Raw genomic sequence first — 21,840 nt, 5'->3', positions numbered from 1 at the left:
AAGTATAAATAATGATTTAAGATTGATTTCGATTTTATACAAAAATAATACATTAGGAGGAAAAGAAAATCATGTCCTGTCAAACAAGTACGAGTGCCTTCTGATCAGACGGCAGTAAATATGCCTATAACAGTCACTAACCAATGACATAATAATAACAATATTATGACCTAATATTGAACAGGAGACTGGATCTGCCACGTCTTACATGCCAGCTGTGTTTGCATAAATGCCTTTTTTGTCTCACGGGTTCTTAAAGCGAGAAGAAAACTCATGGTTGGTGCTAAATTTGGTATCGCTATCGTCCAGCTAATGAGCCTGCGACAGTGTGTTCAGACAGAGAGCAAAAGCAAGATTTTGGAATTTCGGCACACAAAATTAATGGTATGACTGAGTAAGAGGTGATTCAGGTTATCCACCTATGAGAGAGGGGAAGGAGGAGGGGAGGAAGAAGGATGCTGGAGGGAGGGATATCAAATTTGCGTGAACCCCACTTTGGTATCTCTCTGAACAAACCTTAATACTGTTAGCGTGGGCGTCTGTACCCACAGCAGCTGCTCCTCTCCCCGACATTTCTCAGCCTTTCTGGAATCCTGCAATGATTAGAGCCGTTCCTGTCACAACATTGTCTGACTTTTCTGTTTGTTTTGTTTCTGAATACTTGACATTATTATCATTCTACTCAAGGGGAGGGGGAGATCCTGTGATATATATTTTATGATGAGGAGTTATTAACAATATTTGTACTATTTCGGTTTGAAGAAGGACGTGGGAGAGATAAAGGGAGGGCGGGTCCCATTCCTGAAATTCACCTGAATCTATGTGCAAACAACAGTCAGAGGTTTCCTGAAGGGGAAGGGACACATTTAGAGTCAGTGACTCAGTCCTTCCCTCAACGACTGAGGCAAGGCCAAGGTTACAAATGTGGCAGAGTAGCTTATGAGACACGCAGCTGCAATCGAAGCTCCTATCCTTTGGCATATTTTGTCACTCTTACACCCATGTGCTTTTCTTTTATTTACAGGCAGCTGTTGGTGATTTCACTGACAGTGTACAAGTGTGTGGAGTTTTGTGCAGAATCCAGTTATACAAAGCATTGCATACACCTACAGACGCATTGCATAGTCCTTTCAAGATTGTCAAAGTCTTTTTCAATCACAGTATACACACTGAACAGCTGGGAATGACGAACAGGCATTCATCCTTTGCACTACTGCTAGTACAGTAAACCGAGTGTGAAAGAATAACATGGAAGACTCTTTTAGAATGTCAAACGCAAGATCAATAAAGGTTACTGTGATTGTCACGTAGTCTGCTCACGCGCAAGGCTTTCAGCCCAGTCCTACCTCGGCCTGCACACAAGCAGATCAGTGTCTCTGTCCCTTAGTGCCAGCGTGACTTTGTATTTCCACCTTAGATCACAGTTAAAGTCATCGCAGAGCCTTCAGTCTGGTTCGTGAGCAGTTTTTGGTGCCCGATTTTTGTTCCTTGGTAATGTCGCAACAGAGGATGACTGCAAATTGTTAAAAAAAAAAAAAAAAAAAGAGAGAGAGAGAGACGGGAGGATGGAAAACTGAACACTGTTTTCAAAAGATTTGGTTAAAATCATACATCCTTGTTGATCATTTGTGTGCCACAGAGGGAAATTCAGACTCCTCCCTTTCAGGTGCAGGTGAGTTGGGGGGTTTGTTTGTTTTTTTTTTCCACTGTCCCCTTTTCTCATTTCCACCGCCGTGCCCGCCGTCGTCACTCCTCTGTGTCTGTTGACTGACTCATCATCCGGCACGCTGTTGCGGGTTATTAGGAGTTGTCATGGTCACCGCGATGAGAGGGTGGAAAAATGTGCTCTGGTTGCCGGGCACCGAGGAAGTCAGGTGGACGCTCTCACCAAGCTTGAAGAGGACACTGTGGAGGTGGAGGAGGAGAGAAATGTCAGACGAAGCAAGGCTGTGTTTCATAAAACAATAAATACAATCTGTCCAGTAATTTACATATACAGACACACAACGGTGATGATGGACTACAGTGAATTCCTGTCATTCTGACCCTTTTCTATATGTTAATGGGGTGAATGGCTGTTTATGGATCAGCTTTAAAAAATGAACAAAGTGCGATCGTCGTATTGGTTGAATTAGACGGCATAAAGGGAACATTTCATGTACCTGATGTTTCAAATATATAGAAGAAATGTGCATTTATTTTATATTATACCCCAGTATAATGAAGTGATCACTAATTAATACCAAATTATAATGATCCACCAAAGTAACAGAACCAGTCAATGACAAAGCTGCCATAGGTGATATTTTAGCCATTTGGGGGCAGTGGAAAGACGTCTTTAGCACATTGGCACCGTCAGGTGTAGATTTTCAGTTGTTAACCTTGTTACCTTACAATATAAAGCGCCTTGAGGCGACTGTTGTTGTGATTTGGCGCTATATAAATAAAATTGAATGGAATGGAATAGATATGGTGTTTTTCATGTGCTACAAAATATATGAAGCTAATTGTGAGCCAAAAAAGCATTCAAAGCCATGCAGTTTATCAAAAACATGGATTCAATCAGCCAGGGCTTCATTCCTTACGAACCTATTTGTTAAAGAGCAGAAGCGCTTCATAAAGTCAACTCTATCTCCAGCCTCGGCTCCAATCTGACCAGTACCATGAGCTGCTGATCTTCTCTCTCTCCTGTGCGATGGTTTCTCCTTCACTTATACTCTGCTATGTAGAATAACACCCGAGTAAGTGACCAGCTGTCAGACGGTCAGTATTCGTATTTCTTCACAAACTTCACTTCACATGTTTCAAAATAAAAGCCTTTTCAAGAAATGAGGGGTTAATTCTTAAAAAACAAAACAAAACGAGAGCTGATGGCTGTTAATTTAAAGCAGACGTGTTATTACAAGAGCATTCTACGGCAATTTCAGCAAGAGGGGAGAGGATCAGCGGTACTCGTGACCGGTTGATCAAACAGAGGACAAGGCCAGTTACCTTTAGCAGCTGAGGTAAATAAAGGCTATCAACTATTTAATTCATGTGGATGAGTGAGAAAGAGCAACTGTCACGTTATCATCATCATCTGGGATGGTTTTAGTTTACTTTTAATCTTGTGTCTGTTTCAAAAACTACTTGCTGAAGGGCTAAAAATACTGAATTCACTGCAACGTTCAAAGGTTAGCAGCAGCCGCCAGCAAATTTTTCAGGCAGAATGGTTTCTCGCATACGCTGACATCAGTAATCAATTAAGACAACTTTGCCCAGTTAGCTTAGCCTTTACTGGATCTTCAAAATACAGATGAATTAACTGAACAAATTTATTTTATCAGTTAAGACTGCAAATGCAAGACTTTTACTTGTGCAGTGTCACATTTCTACTTTTACTTCAGTGAATGCTTCCTGCAGCCCTCCACCTTGATGCGCCACACCTGGCCAAATACATTCCTCATCCCTCTTCTCCTAACTCTGAAAAGACGTTTCCATTGAAACGCTCTCTTCGTTTAGACTGTTTGTGGAATTTATTTTTCACCTGCCTCTCCAGGGGTGGAGGCAGCTGACCCCGGTGTGACCCCCCAGCCAGCAAACAGCGTCACCTGATAAAGCTGACACGCAGCCAAGACCTGAGTCATTAGACGGCGGCTCTCTGAGCAGAGGCGAGTTTGAAGCAGACTCAGGTATAATGAAAGGTTAGTAAACAGCAAGTGTTATAAAGCTCGAGCATGCTGGTGTCACGACAAGAAGGCAAACCTATCCAAATAAAGTCCTGATAAGAAAATACCTCGGAAAGCTTTGGGGCTAACAGGTCACTAAATAAAAAAGAAGTGGTTTAAAATAACCGAGTATATGTGCACTGTGTCTGTAATTTTATGCTACTTTGTACTTCCCTTCCTTTATGGCTAACATTTTACCCCAAAATGCATTGATATTAGTTTAAAATATTATGACAAAGTACAGCTAAAGCCTCATTTTTACAAAAATAACCTGCTATAATCTGGTAGAGAAAAAAGCTAAGATTTCAAGATGTAATTATTCACAAAATTCTTATTTAAAATTAAATATTTTGTCCATTTGATGCAGTCTAATAAAACTGCATTTAGCTACATGATTAATTTATTAATTCAGACCATAAATAGATAAATCCTTATCAAACAATAATGATAATCTGAGCATACAGATCCATGATATCATTAATAAAGTTTTTTTTTTTTCTTGGCTAATATGTTGTGTTCAACTCACAAAAACTAAAATATTACAGACGGTTTCACCGACAAAAAGGATCTCCATATAGGTTGTACATATTAGGTAATAAAAAAAGTTTGAAACCATTTTTACATTATGGTTTTAGTGCTTTTACTTAAACAAAGGACCTACCACTACAGGTGACAACATCTATTTTTAGTCAGTTTTAAGGAGGCAGTAACACTTAGGTTAGAGGAGTTTTTGTTATTTGCTGCTCACAGGATACACAGCATTCTCAGCTATCCTCCCCTGCAGCCATCAGTCTGGCAGTAGCAGCTCACGGTACGATCACTCTGTCTCAGCGTGGGAAATTGAGTGTGTGAAAGCACCGTGGACAACATTTCAGGCTAGAGCGATCACCGAGAGCAGGGAGAAGTAGGAAAGAGGAAGAGATGTAATTAGAAAAAAAAAGGAGAAAAAAAAAGCCGCCGCCCCCTCAACCAGCCCATCTCATCTCCAGCCTCACTGTAGCATGGAGGAAAGCTGCAGGACACAGGGGTTGAGAACTTTGATTAACAGGTCTCATTTCCTGATCGCAGAGGTAAGTCTCGTCGGGTAGAGGGAAGTGAAAACAGGGAGCATTAATCAAGAGGCGTTCAGGCTGAGGGAACATGTGATTGATTAGACAGCTGTTTAAGAGGAAATAGGAATTCTGAGGAGTGTCCTATCCATACATCCGTCTCTCCTAATGAAAGCGTTTGAACATCAGCCGTAAACAGAAAGCAAAGGGATCAACGTGCACAGCCACAACTGTCCTAAGTGATTAGATGTGTGTTTGAGTTGGATAATTTCACTCGTGTAAACTGCGTGACTGAACTAATAAAATTGTATTTACCCAGGAGAGACCCCCAAGTTGCACCATCTTGTTTACAGGAGCGTCCTAATGTGACAGGAATCAAACAAGTCAGCACACCGTCATAACACACACACACACTTCTCCCTGCTGTGATCTAGTTCCTGCTGTTGCAGCGAGCTTTGATGGTGCTGTTTCTCTCAGTCAGAGTAAGGTGAGATGGACTTTTCTTTTTTTTGTGCATCAGCAGGGAAACACGACAGTTGCAAAGAATTACAATATAAAATGCAAATTGAACGGTGATTCTCATGCAAATGTCCCCGTAATTACTCGAACTGAAATCATCATCGGCGGGTAGGGGAAACGGTCAGAAGGTGCGTCTAACTGTAGCTGTTTGTGGCACGGGGTTAAAGTCTCACCGTCTTGCTCGAGGATATGGAGCTGAGGGGGCTGTTGGCGTCTGTGACCACCATGGCTGAGGAGAAACGTGACGGGTGGGAATATTGCGGGGGTTCTTGTTTGTGCGGATACACTGAAAAAGGGAGACATAATAGATTATTACACTTCCATAACAGGGACAAGTAAATATGTATTAAGGTTAAGAGCTGATCTACAGCTGCAGAGAGGAAGCTGCATACCTGGTGTGTAATATTATATTCAGCAGCATTTACAAACTATCTTCTTCCACTTTCATTTGTGCTTTAGTTATTAAGAGTCATGGTGGAAACTCTTTGCTTTAAACCACAAAAACTGACTTTGAGAGAGAAATCAGACCAGATGGAAGCATGGTGGCTGATTGTGGTGTTGTTTTAGGCTGGATTACTCTGAGCTCCTCCCCATTAAAGCTTCAAATCACAAGTTTTTTTTTATGTCTAAATAAACACATTAAAACTGTCTGGTAACAAGTTGTGCTTTGTTTTAACACAAGGCCTAAAAGCTAATGTTAGGAACCTCCAAAAACTTGTTAAAAATGCATGCTAGTGCCTACTGGACTGACAAAAACAATCAAAATGTGTTACTGACTGTGTGAGTGTGTGACGGAGGCCATGAACGGCTGCTGGCTCATGTGGCTCGGACTCTGCTGCATCAGGCTCTGCTGATGAGGGCTGTGGAGCTGCTGAGAAAACGGCACCGGCTGGAGCGCTGCAAGACTTCCCGCCACGCTGTTGATCACCGGCACCGTTTGAGACTGCGATGTGTTTAAACCTGGTGACACCCAAGTAAGATGTCAGTCACCACATGCCTTTAAAACAAGCGAAAATTTGTATTGATGTATGCTAGACATACTTTGTGCTATGGCCATGACTCCAGACAGAGGCATGATGAGGTTCTGCGTCTGCTGATGGCTGTGATGGGAACTGTGGATGTTTGTGAGTGTGCTGACCGGAGGAAGTCCTCCACCTGAACCTGAAATCTGTAAAGAGATCATGGAAATAAAATTACAGTACAGTTTTATAGCGGTACTATTTGTTTTTAGCTGAGTACTACACTCAGAGTTATCAGAGTACTGGCTATGTAAATTCACATAAATTCATGTTCAAAGTGAAAGAGATGCTGGCAGTTAGACAAACAACAGACATAAATGTTGACTCAGTTCGGATTCTTTTGTACGACACCACAGTTGCGCAATTCCCGTCACACACAAGCACATACTGATAAAGAGAAAAATTCCAAAGAAAAAAAAATCATAATAAAATGTCGCCGAGAAGGCTGCGTGAGTTGGCGTTGCGCATTCTCCGCGCATGTGGCTTCAAACAAATGCTTCACCCAACATTTACAGTAATCTTTATCTGGATCCTCCCACTCAGTGGGGCTGCGTTTATTTGACTACAGCCTCCTGCCCACAGAGGAGAACTTGGCCCGACTCACATCTGCATAAAACAACTGACAGCTCTGACCTGCTGAACACTACAATGCCTGCCCTCATTTCACATAATGCAGGGCAGAGGTAAACTGAGCTGTATGACTAATTTTTCCCCAGTTTCCAAACAAAATAAACAGTTCAAACGGACGGATACTGTAATTCCTGATGATTTGAATAATGCTGTATTTTGACATTAGCACATTGCACATTTTTTAAAAGTACTTGTACAGACGCTATGATAGTATGCACAGGTTTCCTGATCACTGATCAAATATTGAACTAGGGAAAAGGGGAGAAGTAGATGCAGAAAAAAAAGTATCGGGCATGATCAAATGTTGGCGTCAGAACAAGCAACACTCCACCTTTGGCTCCTCTTTGTGAGGCATTTAATCAATAGGAACAGAATGTTTCTTTGTCAGGTTTATTGGCTGAGAGATGAACATGCCTGGTGCACTTTGGTGATGGCTGCCTGCTAGTACAGCCACCGTGGCTCCACCTTCCAAACACAGCAGCACAATGTGCTAATTGTTGGCTCTTGCCAGCAGTCCATGGGAGAGGAGGTTCAGGAACCTACTTTGTACGTTTATGCTAAACGCAGGCAGGTTCTTATCTAATCTGAGGCCACCAGGGCCCAGGTGTGTTCACTCACCATCTTGGCGTCGGGTGACAGCAGACTGTGGCTGTGGTCCAGTCCTCCCGGAGACACCTGCTGGAGCACTGACTGGCTGGTCGCCATTGCGTTGCTACTGTGGTGACTGATGGCCGAGGAGGAGGTGACCTCACTGGGAACTTGCCCGTATCTCACTGAGAGAGAGAGAGAACCAGAGAGAGAGCAAGTTAACTTAACTTGTCTTGCCTCACGGTCGCTGTGTGCTGCAACTATTGCAGGTACTCACCTGCTCTTTGACTCGGATAGGGGAGGACTGAGCAAACAAAGACAGTGACCCGTCCACTGCTGCTATCTGAGCAGCTTAGCCAAGGCCATTCACTGTGTACATGCACTCACATAAGCAGGACTCCCATCAGACTCTGTGACCAGCATACAAACATTACCAATGATGTTTGTATTACGTCAGGGTTACGAAAAGATATTCAGTTTGAACAAAGGTTGTCCCTAGTGCTTTTTTATTTTTCACCTTATAGAACAATATATTTGGCCCAAGGTGATAATAACTGTGATTAAGAGTAATGGTAGCTGTACTTAATGAATTGTCTCAAAAGTATATCATTTAGGCTCTAATGTTAACTTTACTTTCACATTTCCTCCACTACTTTAGGCTACTGTTTCACTTAATAGTTGTACATTATGCTTAGGAACTTATTAAATGGGGTTTTTGATGTTTTAGCTAATATATTAAATATCTTCAACTTTTATTCCAGTGTATTTAGCTTCAAACTGTTAGCCATACTGTTAACTAATCCCATTTTTATTCATATTTGTAGCTAGCAATATATTAGCAATCTATTTCTAACTAACATTTTTATGTGTTTATCTATACTATTGTCCAATAATTTCAATTGTTATCTGTACTTTTTCGTACTTTGTACAAAAATACCTGTTTTGTTTGTTTTTTTTACATTTTTACCTAGATATTTAAAAATTTTCATTGTGTATTTCCAGCAAAGAATCTTATTTGTTTCAGTCTCTGAAGAGGATGTGCCTTCTCAGTAAATGATGCTAAATCAAAATCATATAACTCCATAATAAGTAATACTAGCACAAAACTGTAATGATGGTTGCAGAGCCGAAACATTAGCATTTTTAATGGCATAGCAAAAATAAATTGCTGAAATAAAGATTTGTCAGCTATTTATTTTGCCTTTAGGTACTCAAAACTGGAGTTTTATCTATATTATTATCCAACTATTTTATCTACTTTTAACAATTTTAATAATTGTAACTTTTAGCTGTACTTTAAACAAATAATATACCAATGTTATTAATATTTGTAACGAGATACTTAAATTTGTATTTCAATTTGTTTATCTGTGCTATTAGCTAACAGTTTCAGCTGTTATCTGTACTTTCAACCAAAAGCATCCACATTATATTTGTATTTTTGCTAGCTATTTAAACTTGCTGTTACATGATTTCAGCTAATTGTTTTATTTGTTTCACTCGCTAAATACGAGCAGCACAGATTCAGCACATTTATGCACGATGCTAAATCTAAATCATATAACTCTAGTGTGATAGGTAGCACTAGCATGAATTGAAGGCCAAATTGCGGAAACATTAGCTTGTCAATACTAAATAGGTGAAATTAAGATTTGTCAGCTATGTCTTTCAGGTTTTGTGTTTGTGCTACCTATTTAACTTGGGTACTCAATACTGGGGCTTTATTTATCAATACTAGTACCTAATTATTTTATTTGTTTACCTACAGCATAATTTCAGCTAGCAATTTAAACTGTTACCTGTACTGTTAATCCTTTATAGCCCCCTTTTATATATATTAGCTAAACATTAAAATTTCCTTATCGTCAGTTTTACCCAATATTTCTATTTATTCATCTCTGCTGTCAGTTAACGATTAGTAATCGCTAGTTACCATTTTTGTTTATCTATTCTATCAGCTAAAACCTTTTTGTTTATTTACCCAAACTATTATCTAATGAAAAATCTGCACTTTCAATTAAGATATCCAATTTTTTATTTATATTTTTAGTTAACTATACAAGCTTTTTATTGAGATGTTTTAGTTAAATACTTATTTGCTTATTTATACCACTAGCTAACATTTTTAATTGCTAGCCACTGTGTTGATTTGCTGTTTGTTTTGTTTTTTCACATTTTCATTTCAATAATTTAGCCAGTTCTATTGGGTGTCTGTTTCAGTCTCTGATAATCCGTTACTTAGTTAAGATTAGTCAGATTAGTTAAACCGGTCTTCTCAAATCCCCCCACTGGAGACCTATCCTTCTGTTTGCAAGTGGCAGCCAATCACAAGAAAGTTGGAGGCTGGCCTAAAGGAGATGAGACTAAAACAGCTTGTATGAGAGGCTCTGGTCCAACGCCCAGCATGCAAACTCAGAATGATAGATAATGACATTTTTTCAACTGGTAATCATATAAGAAACTGCCATAGAGTAAATAAAAATGGAACTGAAAATGAGAGTAATAAGTGTCTTATAAAACTGGGAGCCTAGTTACAGTCCACATTCCAAACTTTCAAGTTTTTATTATATTTCAAACAGTTTAAAGAGATTCACAGTGAATCGATGAGAATAAATTTAATGACATCACTTAATCCCCCGTCTAGACTACTTTCTGTCTCTCACTGGAGGCCCATAGGAATGCTCCACCTCCCAACTGACAATCAAATGTATGTTTGCTGATGCAGGCCTCCCTCTGATATCAACAGAGTAAACATTACACAATTACAAGCAATGCCAAACACATTCTTATCCTGTGGTTTCAACCTCGCACTGTCACACAGTGCTTCCCTCCCTCAGTAACAGTGCAGAGACAAACTCTGTTTGCACTAAGATCAACATCATCTTCCCCAAGTCCCGCGTCCCTGACCCAGGTGTGACAGCCGGAACACCCTGCAGAAGTCGGAAGTATTGATATGCACACATTTCGAGATAAAAAGAGGGAGAGGCTTTGACACAATAGGTGAGCAATGAGAGGGACATCGATTTCTAGGTGTTGCTGTGCAAATCGTATAGTTTAGTTTGCTTCTAATGAGATTTTGCCAAAACCACTAATCATGAAATCTCTGTAGTTTACACGCTCCATCTTTATCGATGCATCTACAGCTTTAACCATAACAATCTTGAGACACCATTTCTCTACATTTGCCGAAATCTGTCTTTGTACAGGTTTAGGAAATCCGATAACCTGTTACTGGGTGAGCTTCCAGATCTTCTAGATGCTGATTTTAAAGTTTTTCACTCCTGCTCCAAGTCTTTCTTTTAAAATACGAACTCTTGTTAAGCTTCTCATTTAAGAGATATGCAAGTAATAGTAATCTTTTCATTTAACTATCGCCAGTAAAGCAAACATATTTCATGCAAGCACATCTGATAATGCGGAGCTATTGCTTTGAATATGGATAGTTAAAATGCAGCTACTTCAAAGCTGCTGTCATATTTCATCCTCTAAAGTACCTGTCCTCCATTTTGTACGGCCAACAGACATCATATTGTGTCCTGCAACATACTATCAACCCCACAACACCCCGCCGTGCCTTGTAAACACTGCCACAGAACAATAAAGCACTCCATTGGACTCATGACCCCCATTGCCACACAATAGAGGAGGACTCATAAAAAGTCAGTTATCTCGGAGCTGGGCCACCTCTTAAAGGATGCTATTCAGGAGAGTTTTGTTTCTTTGGCTTCTGCAGTAATTTAAGCTGCAGGGAAGCTCAGACTTCCACAAACTAAAGTTAGAAACTAGGGTTTCTAGTCTTTTTGACAGCCCAGTCAAGAAAAAAAACTGCAACTTGCTTTTTGAGAGCAGGGGGAGGGCGAGAACTTCAGGATGGGAGTGGTAGCATGGACCTTCAGCAGGTTTAAAAGCCTCTAGCTCCCTGTGTGACCCATGTAATATCAAAGCCTGCCTCCCCAACCCCAGGCAGTGCTCATTGTAGTGCCGCTGAATATGACAGACCTCCTGGGTCTCTGCAGGACGTAGCCAGTCTCCTCTTTGTAGCACTCTGGGAGCACTGGAAAGTGCAGAGCTAGGCCATTCCTTCTGTGTGTGTGTGTGTCTCTGTTTTAAGCTAGCCTGAGGTTACAGAAAGCAACACAACCCACGCATGCTACTGTAGCTGATCTGGAACTTCTGAGTTTGCTAGTTTGGTAACGTGCAGAACAACACAGTTCAGCTTACACAGCGCAATTTAGCTTCAGCTGTCAAATTACCATCAATCTAAAACACTCCATCACAAGCAAAAGTTGTCTATTCAGAATCCTGCTTAAGAAAAAGACAAGCATTATCTTCACAAACCAGGTCCGATTTGTTTGTCTGCTTGTTAGCAGAATAACTCAATAAATGACACGAATGTTTTAGCAGCTTGGACTAACATGCACGTGATTCGCTTTTGTCCATGGAAATCTGAATTCATGTAAGATTGCTTTTACATATTCCTATCAAAGTAAAATAGAATAATTTAAAACCACCATTTTTAGAATATATTACAATCTAATACAATCCAGACATCCTTCTGGATCCAGGAACTCAGTTTGTGGAGGGACTTTTTAGCCTTGGTGGAGCCATGCAGATACTGACTGCTCCTGCTGATAAAAAATGACTTTTTGCATAAAGAGTAAAAGTAACTTTCATGCTGAAAAATCCCAGTTTTGTTGATGAAACTAACAGTAGCTCACTGTTAGGTTAGCTTCACTGTAAAAGGGTATACAGAAGACATCAGGCTTTTTTAGATTCAGCTTTAAAAAAAAAAACATTTTGTAAAACGCAGATCTTCAATACAAAAATTATGATTTTTGAATGATTTTCATTCATTTTTACTTTTTCTTTGGCCAAAAAAATGCTGATTGATAACCATACCATTTTAATGACACCTATAAATTTGTTTGAGGAGCTCCTACTTTAAAGAATAACGGCTAAATAAGATGCTTTTGATAAGCTCAGTAAACATCAGTGGATGAATATTAGGCACTTATTACATGGGACAACACAGACGGCTGCTATAAAATACTGTAAGCAATCTGCTTGAAAGATCAGTTTCATTTCCTAAAAAGGTCACCACCAAAAATGCACGTCACACTGTTTGACTGTCTATCCAGTTGTGACCAACTGATCAACGAACCAAAGCAAAATCAATAAAAACTCCCTGACTAAGAGGAGTTCCTTTGAAATGACCCAGAAGTGACCTCCCTTGTAAGACTGAAGGTGTGGCGGCAGTTTAAGGAGGGGGGTTACCAGCTTTCTCTATAGGCAAAGAAGGGGTCATCAGTCCTGTCTGGCCAGAAAAGAGCCAATACCACAGTGGACAGCTCCTGCTGCTCCAAGTCTGCGACCAGCCTCAGCAACTATACTAATGTCCATGAAGGTGAGGAGGGGGGGCTTTAAATTCAGTCCTCCTCCAGGCCCAGCCAAGATAAATGAACCTAGGTTACAGTGACTGCAGTCTTCTAATACACCACAGACAATGGGACCTCCTGCTGGAGCAGAGTATAGAGAGCAGAATCAGAGGAGCCCCTTATCAAAGGCCTGGGAGATGTAGCAGCAAAGGATTTTAATTGTCCATTAAGCATGCATAATACAGGCCGTGCCCTAGCAACGCAATGAGGTGCCCCGCTGGGATATTATTGTCAGGTCAGGGGATGACACTGAAAAACAGCTGATGCTGTCAGCATGATGCCAGCAGGACACCTTGTAAGCAGCCAGCGGAGAGATTTTGGTGAAACAAAGTGCTCTACGCCATGCACCAAACCTTCCTTTCTTTGCATCCTGATATCCAGGCCTGCTCAGGTGTTCTCAACAAAAACAAGGAGACAAAAAACCTTAAGCAAATAGACAATCCACAAGTGGGACCAGTTTATGGAAAGGTAAAAGAGCAAGACAAAGCAAACCATTAGTCTCCCCTTCAAAGCTGGACTCGTGTTCGAACACAAGAGGATAACAATGGGATCTGAGTGAGTCTCTGAACACAGAGGTTTATGGAGGGCGAGTGATGGCATGGGGATAATGCTCTGTGAGCCCTATCTGCTTTGTTTTTATGTAGTATACGCTAGGTAAACTCAGTCAATACTAATTAGTTTGAATGCAAACATAAAGGCAAGGTGAAATGGTCAGAGCAACAGTCCACAGCCTTCTCCTTGTTTTGGCAACTCTGTGAGTCCTTAGAAACCTCGATGGAAGGAGGAAATGTGGAAACGAAGGTGCTACGTCGAGGTGATGTCTGTTCCCCCTTCTCTGACCCTGGCCTGACCCTGGCCTGTCACGGGGTTGCTGCCCTTTGTGTCATGCCTCTCCATGCTGACTTTGGAGTGGAGATTGCAGGTACAATGTGGATTGTTCTCAGTGTTTTCAAAGATCAGAATAACAATGCCACTCGCTCAGCTCACTCACTCACGCTCATTGATCACTTGTCCTGTCTTTCTCTGGCTCTCTGATCACATCAACTGTGAGCCTCTGTGCTTTCCTTACAATAGTTTTACACCAAAGAAAATAAAATTATGCGCCTTTTGCGCCACCGTCATCAAGTCTCCCATAGGCTGATGTTAGCACGTATAATCTGCCGAACCGCTTGCAAAGCATCACCACTTGACATCTTACTTGGAGGTGACGCGCTGGCCTGGGGATGATGCGGTGAGCCATGAGACAGCAGAGGGTTGATGCCGTGGCTCGGAGCAGTGATTGCATCCATGGCCAACTTCTGCCTGAAGGCTTCCTCTTTACGCCGGTTGGCGAACCAGTTGTAGACTCGCACTTCCGTGACCAGATTAGAGCCGAGGCCTTGAGCTTTGGAGGGGGAGACACCTCTCTGAAGACACTCAGCTCTGCGGGGAACAACACCAGGTGAGAATGTGGGGGTAGTACTGCACGGGCAGCATTTTTGTGCTAAAAGTGGCCTCATGTGTGTGTCTACCTGTTACACTCCTCCACCAAAGCCTCCCGCTCCTCCTTGCTGGGGTTCTTCTGCCGCTCGTAGGCCTGGTACAGGATTTGCTGGGACGCAGGCCCCCATTTGAAGCGGTTGCGCCTCATTTTCTTACAGGACGGTTCGATGCCCACCTCTTCGCCGGGCTGACCCATGCTCTGACCGGATGGATTGAACTCTGCAAAATAATAAACCTGATCTGGATTTCCTTTGTCAGCCATACTGCTGCCAGGACCATGAGCTGCCTGGTTGAACTCTGAAAATAAGAAGAGGCATGTTCAATAACGCTGATATCAAAATGCTTTTTTATACAAAGTTTGGCACTTTGAATGTATAAATTAGATGCATTTTCACTTTTGATGCATAATGAAAAATAGTTGCATGTACATGCCATTCATCAGGGTTACATGATATCTCTACAGGTTTCAAATCCAAATAAAGCAGCATGCTGCTGCCAGCTAAACATTTCAGGCTGTGGCCAAGCTGTGAGAAACTCAAATATTAACTTACGTCGTAGAATTTCCCGCTGTTTCCTGACATACCAGGTGTAAAGGGCCGCTCGCTTCTGTGTTTTCATGGGCGTTCCTTTGTTGAGGTGCTGGGAAAGGTGAGACTGGTTCAGCCCCGTGATGTCCACCACCTCGCGTTGGGGGATGTTGTGCTGCTGCATGTAACCTTTGATCATGCGGGCAGCACGCCATGGATCCTCTCTGCATTCAGTTAGAACAACAGGGGCAGACAACATGGTTCATTCCAGCACTCAAGTACGTGCAGCGTTCAGGGGAAAGTTATAAAAAGAAAATCCACCATTTACTCAAACTTTGAGGCTCAAATAAAGAGTTCTGGAAAAGTCATGCTATTAAATCACTAGTTCATGTGAGATTGTATCATTTCAGATAATGGAAATGGTTTTAAAAGATGCTTGTTCATATTTAAGGTAAATACAAAAGTGAAACAACTACTCATGAACTTGTTCCCTTTTGTTGTTTCCCTGTTTTCAAAGAGTTTAAGGGGTTTGTAAAGATAAAGACTCTCCACACAGACAACCCATTTATTATTCCAGCCTGCTCAGTGAGCTGTAAATATTTCCAAAGGTTAGTTCAGCTCAGAGTAGATTTAAGCAGCATTTGTTACCTAAACTCTTCGATTTAATATAGAAAGAGTAAAAATCAAAATTAAAACCATAAAACAAACTTTACATAGGCTGTCTTAACTTTAAATATCTGATCTACTCAAAGTATAAAATAGAAAATAAAACAAGACATAATTTAGTATAGCACAAACAGCAGGGTATTCTTTAAAAATGTAAAAATGCAGAATTTCTTAAGATGATAATCAAACCTTGGGTTACAGTCATATATTAGACCCTAAAATTAAAATTGAATCTCAAGGAAAACTCAGTTTAGTGATTTAAAAAAAAAAAACTGCATTAAGTTGTATGGAATTTATATGATATATAAATTTAACTTCAAAATTTAAGTTTAAGTGGTAAAACTGTACCTTTATATTCTGGTTAATTTTTGTTGCAGCGGTGTCTACGCGTATATTTAAAAAAAGAGACGAGTGGAAATTGAGCCTTACCGTGCAATCAGACATTAACAGGCCCAGACACTCGGACATCGGTAATTATTGCAAATCTGCGCACGTCTGTTTGTTTTGGAGAATGTGGAGGCCTACATCTAAGTCTGTGGGTTAAGTGGGAGATGTTAGTTTATAACTTTTGACAATGAATAACCAGATCTCCATTCACTCTAATCACACGCCACTGTGTATCTTTCAGTTGATGATTTATAGAATAAAATTAATAATAACTTAACTACACGTGGGTTCGTTTTGATATTCTTCCGGTTCTGTTAGTGGATGATAGAGCCTCAAATATTAGTTTTACGACGATGAGTGGTTTGAGCGGAGATAATTAGAAAGAAATGGCTTCGTAATGGGATATTATTTTTCCCTGAGAGGGGTTTACAGACAGGGGAAGAACCGGAAAACAAAAAAATTGTCACAGTCAAATAAATTTAAATATAATAATAATAATAATAATAATAATAATAATAATAATAATAATAATAATAATAATAATAATAAAAGTTGTATCGTTACTTTCTTTTTGTGGAGTCCGTGCGCCCGGCGTTTTTATCGTCGAGAGGTGGAGTAGCTATAGTTAATAATAAATAGAAGTAAGTTCAGCTGATATTTTGCAAAGGTAAAGAAATAATAATCCGTGTGGATAATTAGTAACCAGAAAGTGAAAACCTAATCGTGGCGGGTTATTTTAAAATTGTAAACAAAGCCTGAAAAGTGTTTTAGGGATATTAATGCCTATTATTATTATATATTTTTTAACATGTTAAAAACCTGATTTAAAAAAAGGCGTAAACGTCTAAATTAAGAGCGCATTAGGCGAGCTCAGACGGATAAAAATAAGCGAGCTTATGCGCAAATTTCACTTTCTTGTCTTCTCGTCTGCCATAAAAAAATACAATTTCAAAAAAATAATATAAACTTTTTAGAAGATAGAAATTTGTCAGGAGAACTTACGCCAACATGCGCTCCACCTCCGCCCTCTGCTCCGCGGCCTCCTCTGTGTTGAGCGATTGGAGCTCCTTTAGTATCGGCGGGGTGTCGTAGTCGTCCCCGTCCTCGGAGCCCTCGTCGCCGGACAGCTTGCCCTTGCTGTGGCCGTTGGTGAGCGTGAGGAAAACGGGCTTCGTATCTGCGTCCCCTCCGTTCATCTTGCCGCTCTGAGGCGACATGGGCAAGTTCTCCAGTTTTACTCCAAAGTTCGGCGGGCTGGGGTCCAGGTCGTCTAAGGCCTGGATCAGAACATCTTTGGTAACTCCTGAGTCCAGCAGGGCGTTAAGGAGCTCCTGCTGCAAGGATGTCAGTTTCGACACCATTTTAAAGAACATTAAAAACACCACATAGGCCTACTGTGTGCGCGCTGGAGCCGAGGGTTGAAAGGGAGGATCGTGGGGAAAAGACCAAAGAAAGAAAGACCAAAAGAAAGTCAAAATAAAGTTCCTTTTCTCCCTCTCTGGCTTTCGGCTGCTGACACCTGCTCCGAGAAGCTGCTTCACTTCCCTGTTGAAGGGGAGGGATGGAGCTACTTTGCCATGATGCTTTCTGAGAGCGGGGGAATATAAAACATGGTAATGAGTGGGCCGGCTGATGGGAGCTTTTATGTAAATCCACAGAATAAGGGCCGCTTTGCGCCGAGGCAGACGTGTTTACACTGCTGCACGGCTGCTTTTATTGGCCCCCCTTATCAGCAAAACTTTCGTGGACTTCGGACCCTGTTGTATATGCCATAAAGACTAAGAAGGGCTGCGCGTATTCAGCTGCGCTGGATCAGTAGTTTTATTCCATAAAAGCACCCAGACAGCTAGTACAGTACAAGTACTTTTTTGGCTGTTTAACTTTATTTGTGTGCTGGAATTTTTTTTCTCCGTGTGTGGGGCTTTATTTTTTGTTTGTTTGTTTTTGTGTTTTTTCTTGTAAATTAGATATTGTTTATTGTTAAAGCCTCTAATAAGCCATCTGTTTTTACATTTTTGGAAATTATTGCCACATATGAGGTCATATGGATAGGTGAAATGTGTCTCCAGCTTCAGAGTTGCTACAATAACTTATTTTACATTTATATGAAGTTTAAGATATAATGTAGCGACAGTATGCAAATATATAAACCTCCTTTTAAAAATCATGCACTTGTCTTTTCCGCGCACATCAACCCTTCCAAAACTATCCATGTACCTTAAATTGTCTCCGTTTTATTTTACTTATAAATCTTAAATTCACTCAGGAGTAAGACAAACCCTGAGTCAATACCGATAAGCGCAGAATGACGTTTTGGGGATCACAATTGACTTTACCTCTTCACCTTAAAGCAATAAAACAATAGCTAATAAAGTTATATTCACCTGTGCTCGTCCCATGGGGGTCACCATGCAGCTCTGACGCACTCACTCAGCCAGGTACAGCGCGAGGACGAGCTAGAGCAAAGTATGCAGAAGTCACACTCTATATTTTTTACGTGAAGATAACAAATGATTGTAATTTAAGATATAAAGATATAAAACAGTGAAGGTACGCAAATATAATTTGTTACAAGACTCCCTTTAAAAGGAATGCACGTGTCTTATCTGCGCACATCACCACTTTACAAACTATCCCTAACCCCTAAATTGCCTAAGTTTTATTTTACTCATAAACCTTCAATTCACTCAGGAGTTAAACAAACCCTCAGTCATTATCGATAAGAGCAGAGTGGATTTTTGTGGGGGGATCGCCCTTCACCTTTGCTTCCAAATATTCAACAAATAGCTAATAAAGGTGCGTTTACCTGCGTGAAGCTCTAACGCGCTCACAGAGGCAGGTGCAGCCAGATGATGATGATGAGGGAGAGCAAACCACTCTGAAATCAAGTGTAAACTTTAATAAAAGTGACGTGAAGAAGATACACGTCAAAAATAACGAGATATGACAAGAAGGAGAATCAATTCTCAAATATAGGATACTTTATTAAGCGGGGAGATGAGTTCGCAACATTTCACTGTTAATGATTTCTGGGTCTCAAATTTTCAGTTCTTCAAAGGTGAATTAATATTTATCCGTAGCTGTTAATTCTGGGCAAATAATCTGTGAGTTTAAAAATATCTGCATGGCGCTTTAAGATTAAGACTTTTCGAGAAGCTATTAAACCCAAAGACTTACTTATATCATTTCTTGGATGAGAGATTCTTTGATCACAGGACGACGCTTAAATAAAGACAACAAATGAAAAGTTTAAAGCTGATATGGTGCCATGTAGTCCCACAGCATTACTGTAGAGGTCTAATATGCCCCAGCTGTGAACCCTAACTTGTAAACGATTTTTTTTTTTTTTAAATGCAGGTAAATCTTTGAAAAGAGGCACTCTTTAGACAGTTTAGAAATATAATATTAATAAATTATTTATAAATGAAATAGAAGTTATTCCTATTTGAGACACCAGAATCACCGATCTGGTGCCAAACGTGTTGAGTAGATTTCTGTTAATTAATTAATGATCTAATTGTTTCAGATGTAGCTGTACCCTTTAAGAGTTAGAGCCTAAGAATTACATTTCGTATTTTTTTATTATTATTTTCAAATATAGACTCACAGATACGTTTAACCTCCTAAGACCCGAACTCTTCCACAGCATGCATTTTTAATTTCTCTTTGGTATTTGGGCATATTGGGACCCGATGAATGTAAAAACAAAGAATGACCAGATTTTTTTTTTTTTACCTTATTTTGTTTTTAAGAAAAATAAGAGCCACATATGAGGATATTGGTTTAAAATTTTGATAGAACAGTAGCAGTATAATGTCCTTGTAAGGGGATATCAAGCCCATGTAGAGCAAAATTGAGTATTTTAGACTAAATAACCCAAAATATGATGTCCACATATGTGGACGCCAGGTCCTAGGAGGTTAAAGGGTGGGAACTCCACTAGTCCTTCTTATATCTTTCATTAAAAACACATTCAAACTGCGTCTCTTTCACTTTTGATGAAGATAAGAGATAAATAAAAAACAAGCTGCTGACTTCCACTGTGACTATGATGGTTTACAACAATCTACTTGGCCAATTATTGGTCAAACATAATCCTTTAGTGTAGTATCAATGTGGTTGATCATTAGTAATATGCAGGATTGCCCTTATTAGCATTATAGTCATTATAATTCAGTGAGACTTTAGCCATGCAGAAAACTACTGTGATGATCCTAATGTAGGTTGCAGGAGAACACTTTGTGACTATAAAAAAAAAAGTGTCCTAGTTGCATTACAGGAGGCAGTAAAAATATCATAAAGTTCAAAAAGGTTATTAAAATTCAATGCTGGGTCTGAGAGACACAGAGAAGGCCTCTATAGGAATTTTAATTGTTTTACTGTAGTTACGTTTCATTAATGGAACGTTTTGTTCTAATTAGGCCTCACAGTTGTTTCTCTCACATAAAAGATTGCCACAGGTTCTGGTGTCATTGCACAGATTCTCTCCTTATCTGCAGCTGCTATCATTGTATAAAGTTTCCCTTAGATGCACACCTTAGCTGCCCTTCGCTCTGTTGTGTAAAGCGGCAGCCGCTGTGCTGTGCAGGTATAACCAAGAGGAAACAGATAAATTGCAGGCTGTCTGCACCCCTGTCATCTCTGCTGACAAGTTAATCGCTGAAAAAACAGATTGATTTTGTTAATAACAAAACAAATGGACCATTTGTCGTGTTACACCAAACATTTTCACACGAGGAATGGAGGGTTTGTTTGAATTACACATTGGCTTGAAACTGTAGATTTGTTGGGTTAAATGTAAATAAGAGAAAAGAATTACCCATAATACATGTATCCTCTGCAGAAGGTACCGTATGTTTTACTAAATGATGGAGGATAGAGACATTACAATTGTTTTCCACTAATTTCTTTCCCAGAAATAACAGATCGTACCACAATGTCTCACAGTAACATTAACATGCGCTCATACCAATCCAAACTTTGACATCCATTTCATTTTGGACTTTCACTTGTGTCCATTTTAAATCTGTCAGCCATTAACAACAAATAATAACAAGAAGCAGAAACAGTTTATCCAGTACACAGACCATCGAGGCTGTTGTGAAAGCAGCATGTGCACTGAAGCGTGGTGAGGAACGCACACTGCCCGTCACGGTTTCACACACAGGTTGAGCAACAACAGGTCTGGATCATCCTGGGCCCTTGACAGTCCACCTGTCAGGGGCCCAGGAGGAAAGACTCGCATAGGAATGAATTTAGAAAAGACTTTAAAACGTTTCTCGTATTGTAACAAATTGGTGACAGCAATTATACACACACACACTTTATGCACACAGCAGTTGGGCATTGTGCTGCAGAGGGTGACATCCTTACTGACTAAAAATATCTACACCTTCATTGCTTCCATAGGAATTAAGAGGGTCAGTAGCAGCCAGGTGCTGATAATCATGTGCACCTGATTAACTGATCTTGAGCGGCTCTATAAAAGAAAAGGTTTGGGCACTTTGCTAGTCTGGAGCATTCAGGTGTGTGTTAATACAATGCCACAATGTTCCCAGGAGTGTACCTTCCAGTAAATTCACCCCAAGGTCAGACTGTGCAATGCTCAGAGAGAAAACAAACAAGACCTACATCTCAGACTCTACAGGTCTCAGTTATCATGTTAAATGCTTTTTGTTTTGTTTTTTAACTGAACAAGTATGGCTTGTTTGAAAGGGTTGCCGAGAGAAAGCCGCTTCTCTTTAAAAACAACATGGCGCCGTGGCTTAGATGTGCTGTTCTGCAGGACCTGGGCACCGTGCAGCCATCGAATCAACCATCAACTCCTCTGT

The 21,840-nt window shown here is 40.4% G+C and overlaps 1 protein-coding gene across 4 annotated transcripts; it reads right to left on the bottom strand.

Moving 5' to 3' along the window:
* Positions 1 to 17,568, bottom strand: hnf1ba (HNF1 homeobox Ba). Of its 4 annotated transcripts, XM_035912400.2 has the most exons (11): positions 17,012 to 17,568; positions 14,981 to 15,180; positions 14,459 to 14,726; positions 14,146 to 14,369; positions 7,543 to 7,697; positions 6,317 to 6,443; positions 6,053 to 6,235; positions 5,449 to 5,561; positions 5,072 to 5,116; positions 2,590 to 2,721; positions 1 to 1,905 (listed from the first exon to the last, which is right to left on the bottom strand). In XM_035912400.2, exons 1-10 carry the CDS (start codon positions 17,380 to 17,382, stop codon positions 2,629 to 2,631), a joined length of 1,779 nt encoding a protein of 592 aa, XP_035768293.1. In that variant the 5' UTR covers positions 17,383 to 17,568; the 3' UTR covers positions 1 to 1,905; positions 2,590 to 2,628. The 4 variants fall into 4 exon arrangements, with proteins under 4 accessions (XP_035768293.1, XP_035768294.1, XP_087707199.1 ...); XM_035912401.2 differs by lacking the exon at positions 2,590 to 2,721; XM_087851073.1 differs by lacking the exon at positions 5,072 to 5,116 and having other exon boundaries at positions 2,590 to 2,718.
* Positions 17,569 to 21,840: the final 4,272 nt, after the last annotated feature.

The sequence above is a fragment of the Neolamprologus brichardi genome, chromosome 14 (assembly GCF_056152115.1).
Source record: "Neolamprologus brichardi isolate AB-2024 chromosome 14, ASM5615211v1, whole genome shotgun sequence".
NCBI lineage: Eukaryota > Metazoa > Chordata > Actinopteri > Cichliformes > Cichlidae > Neolamprologus > Neolamprologus brichardi.
Note: the sequence above shows the minus strand (reverse complement) of the source record. Positions and strands in the feature narration are given on the sequence as shown.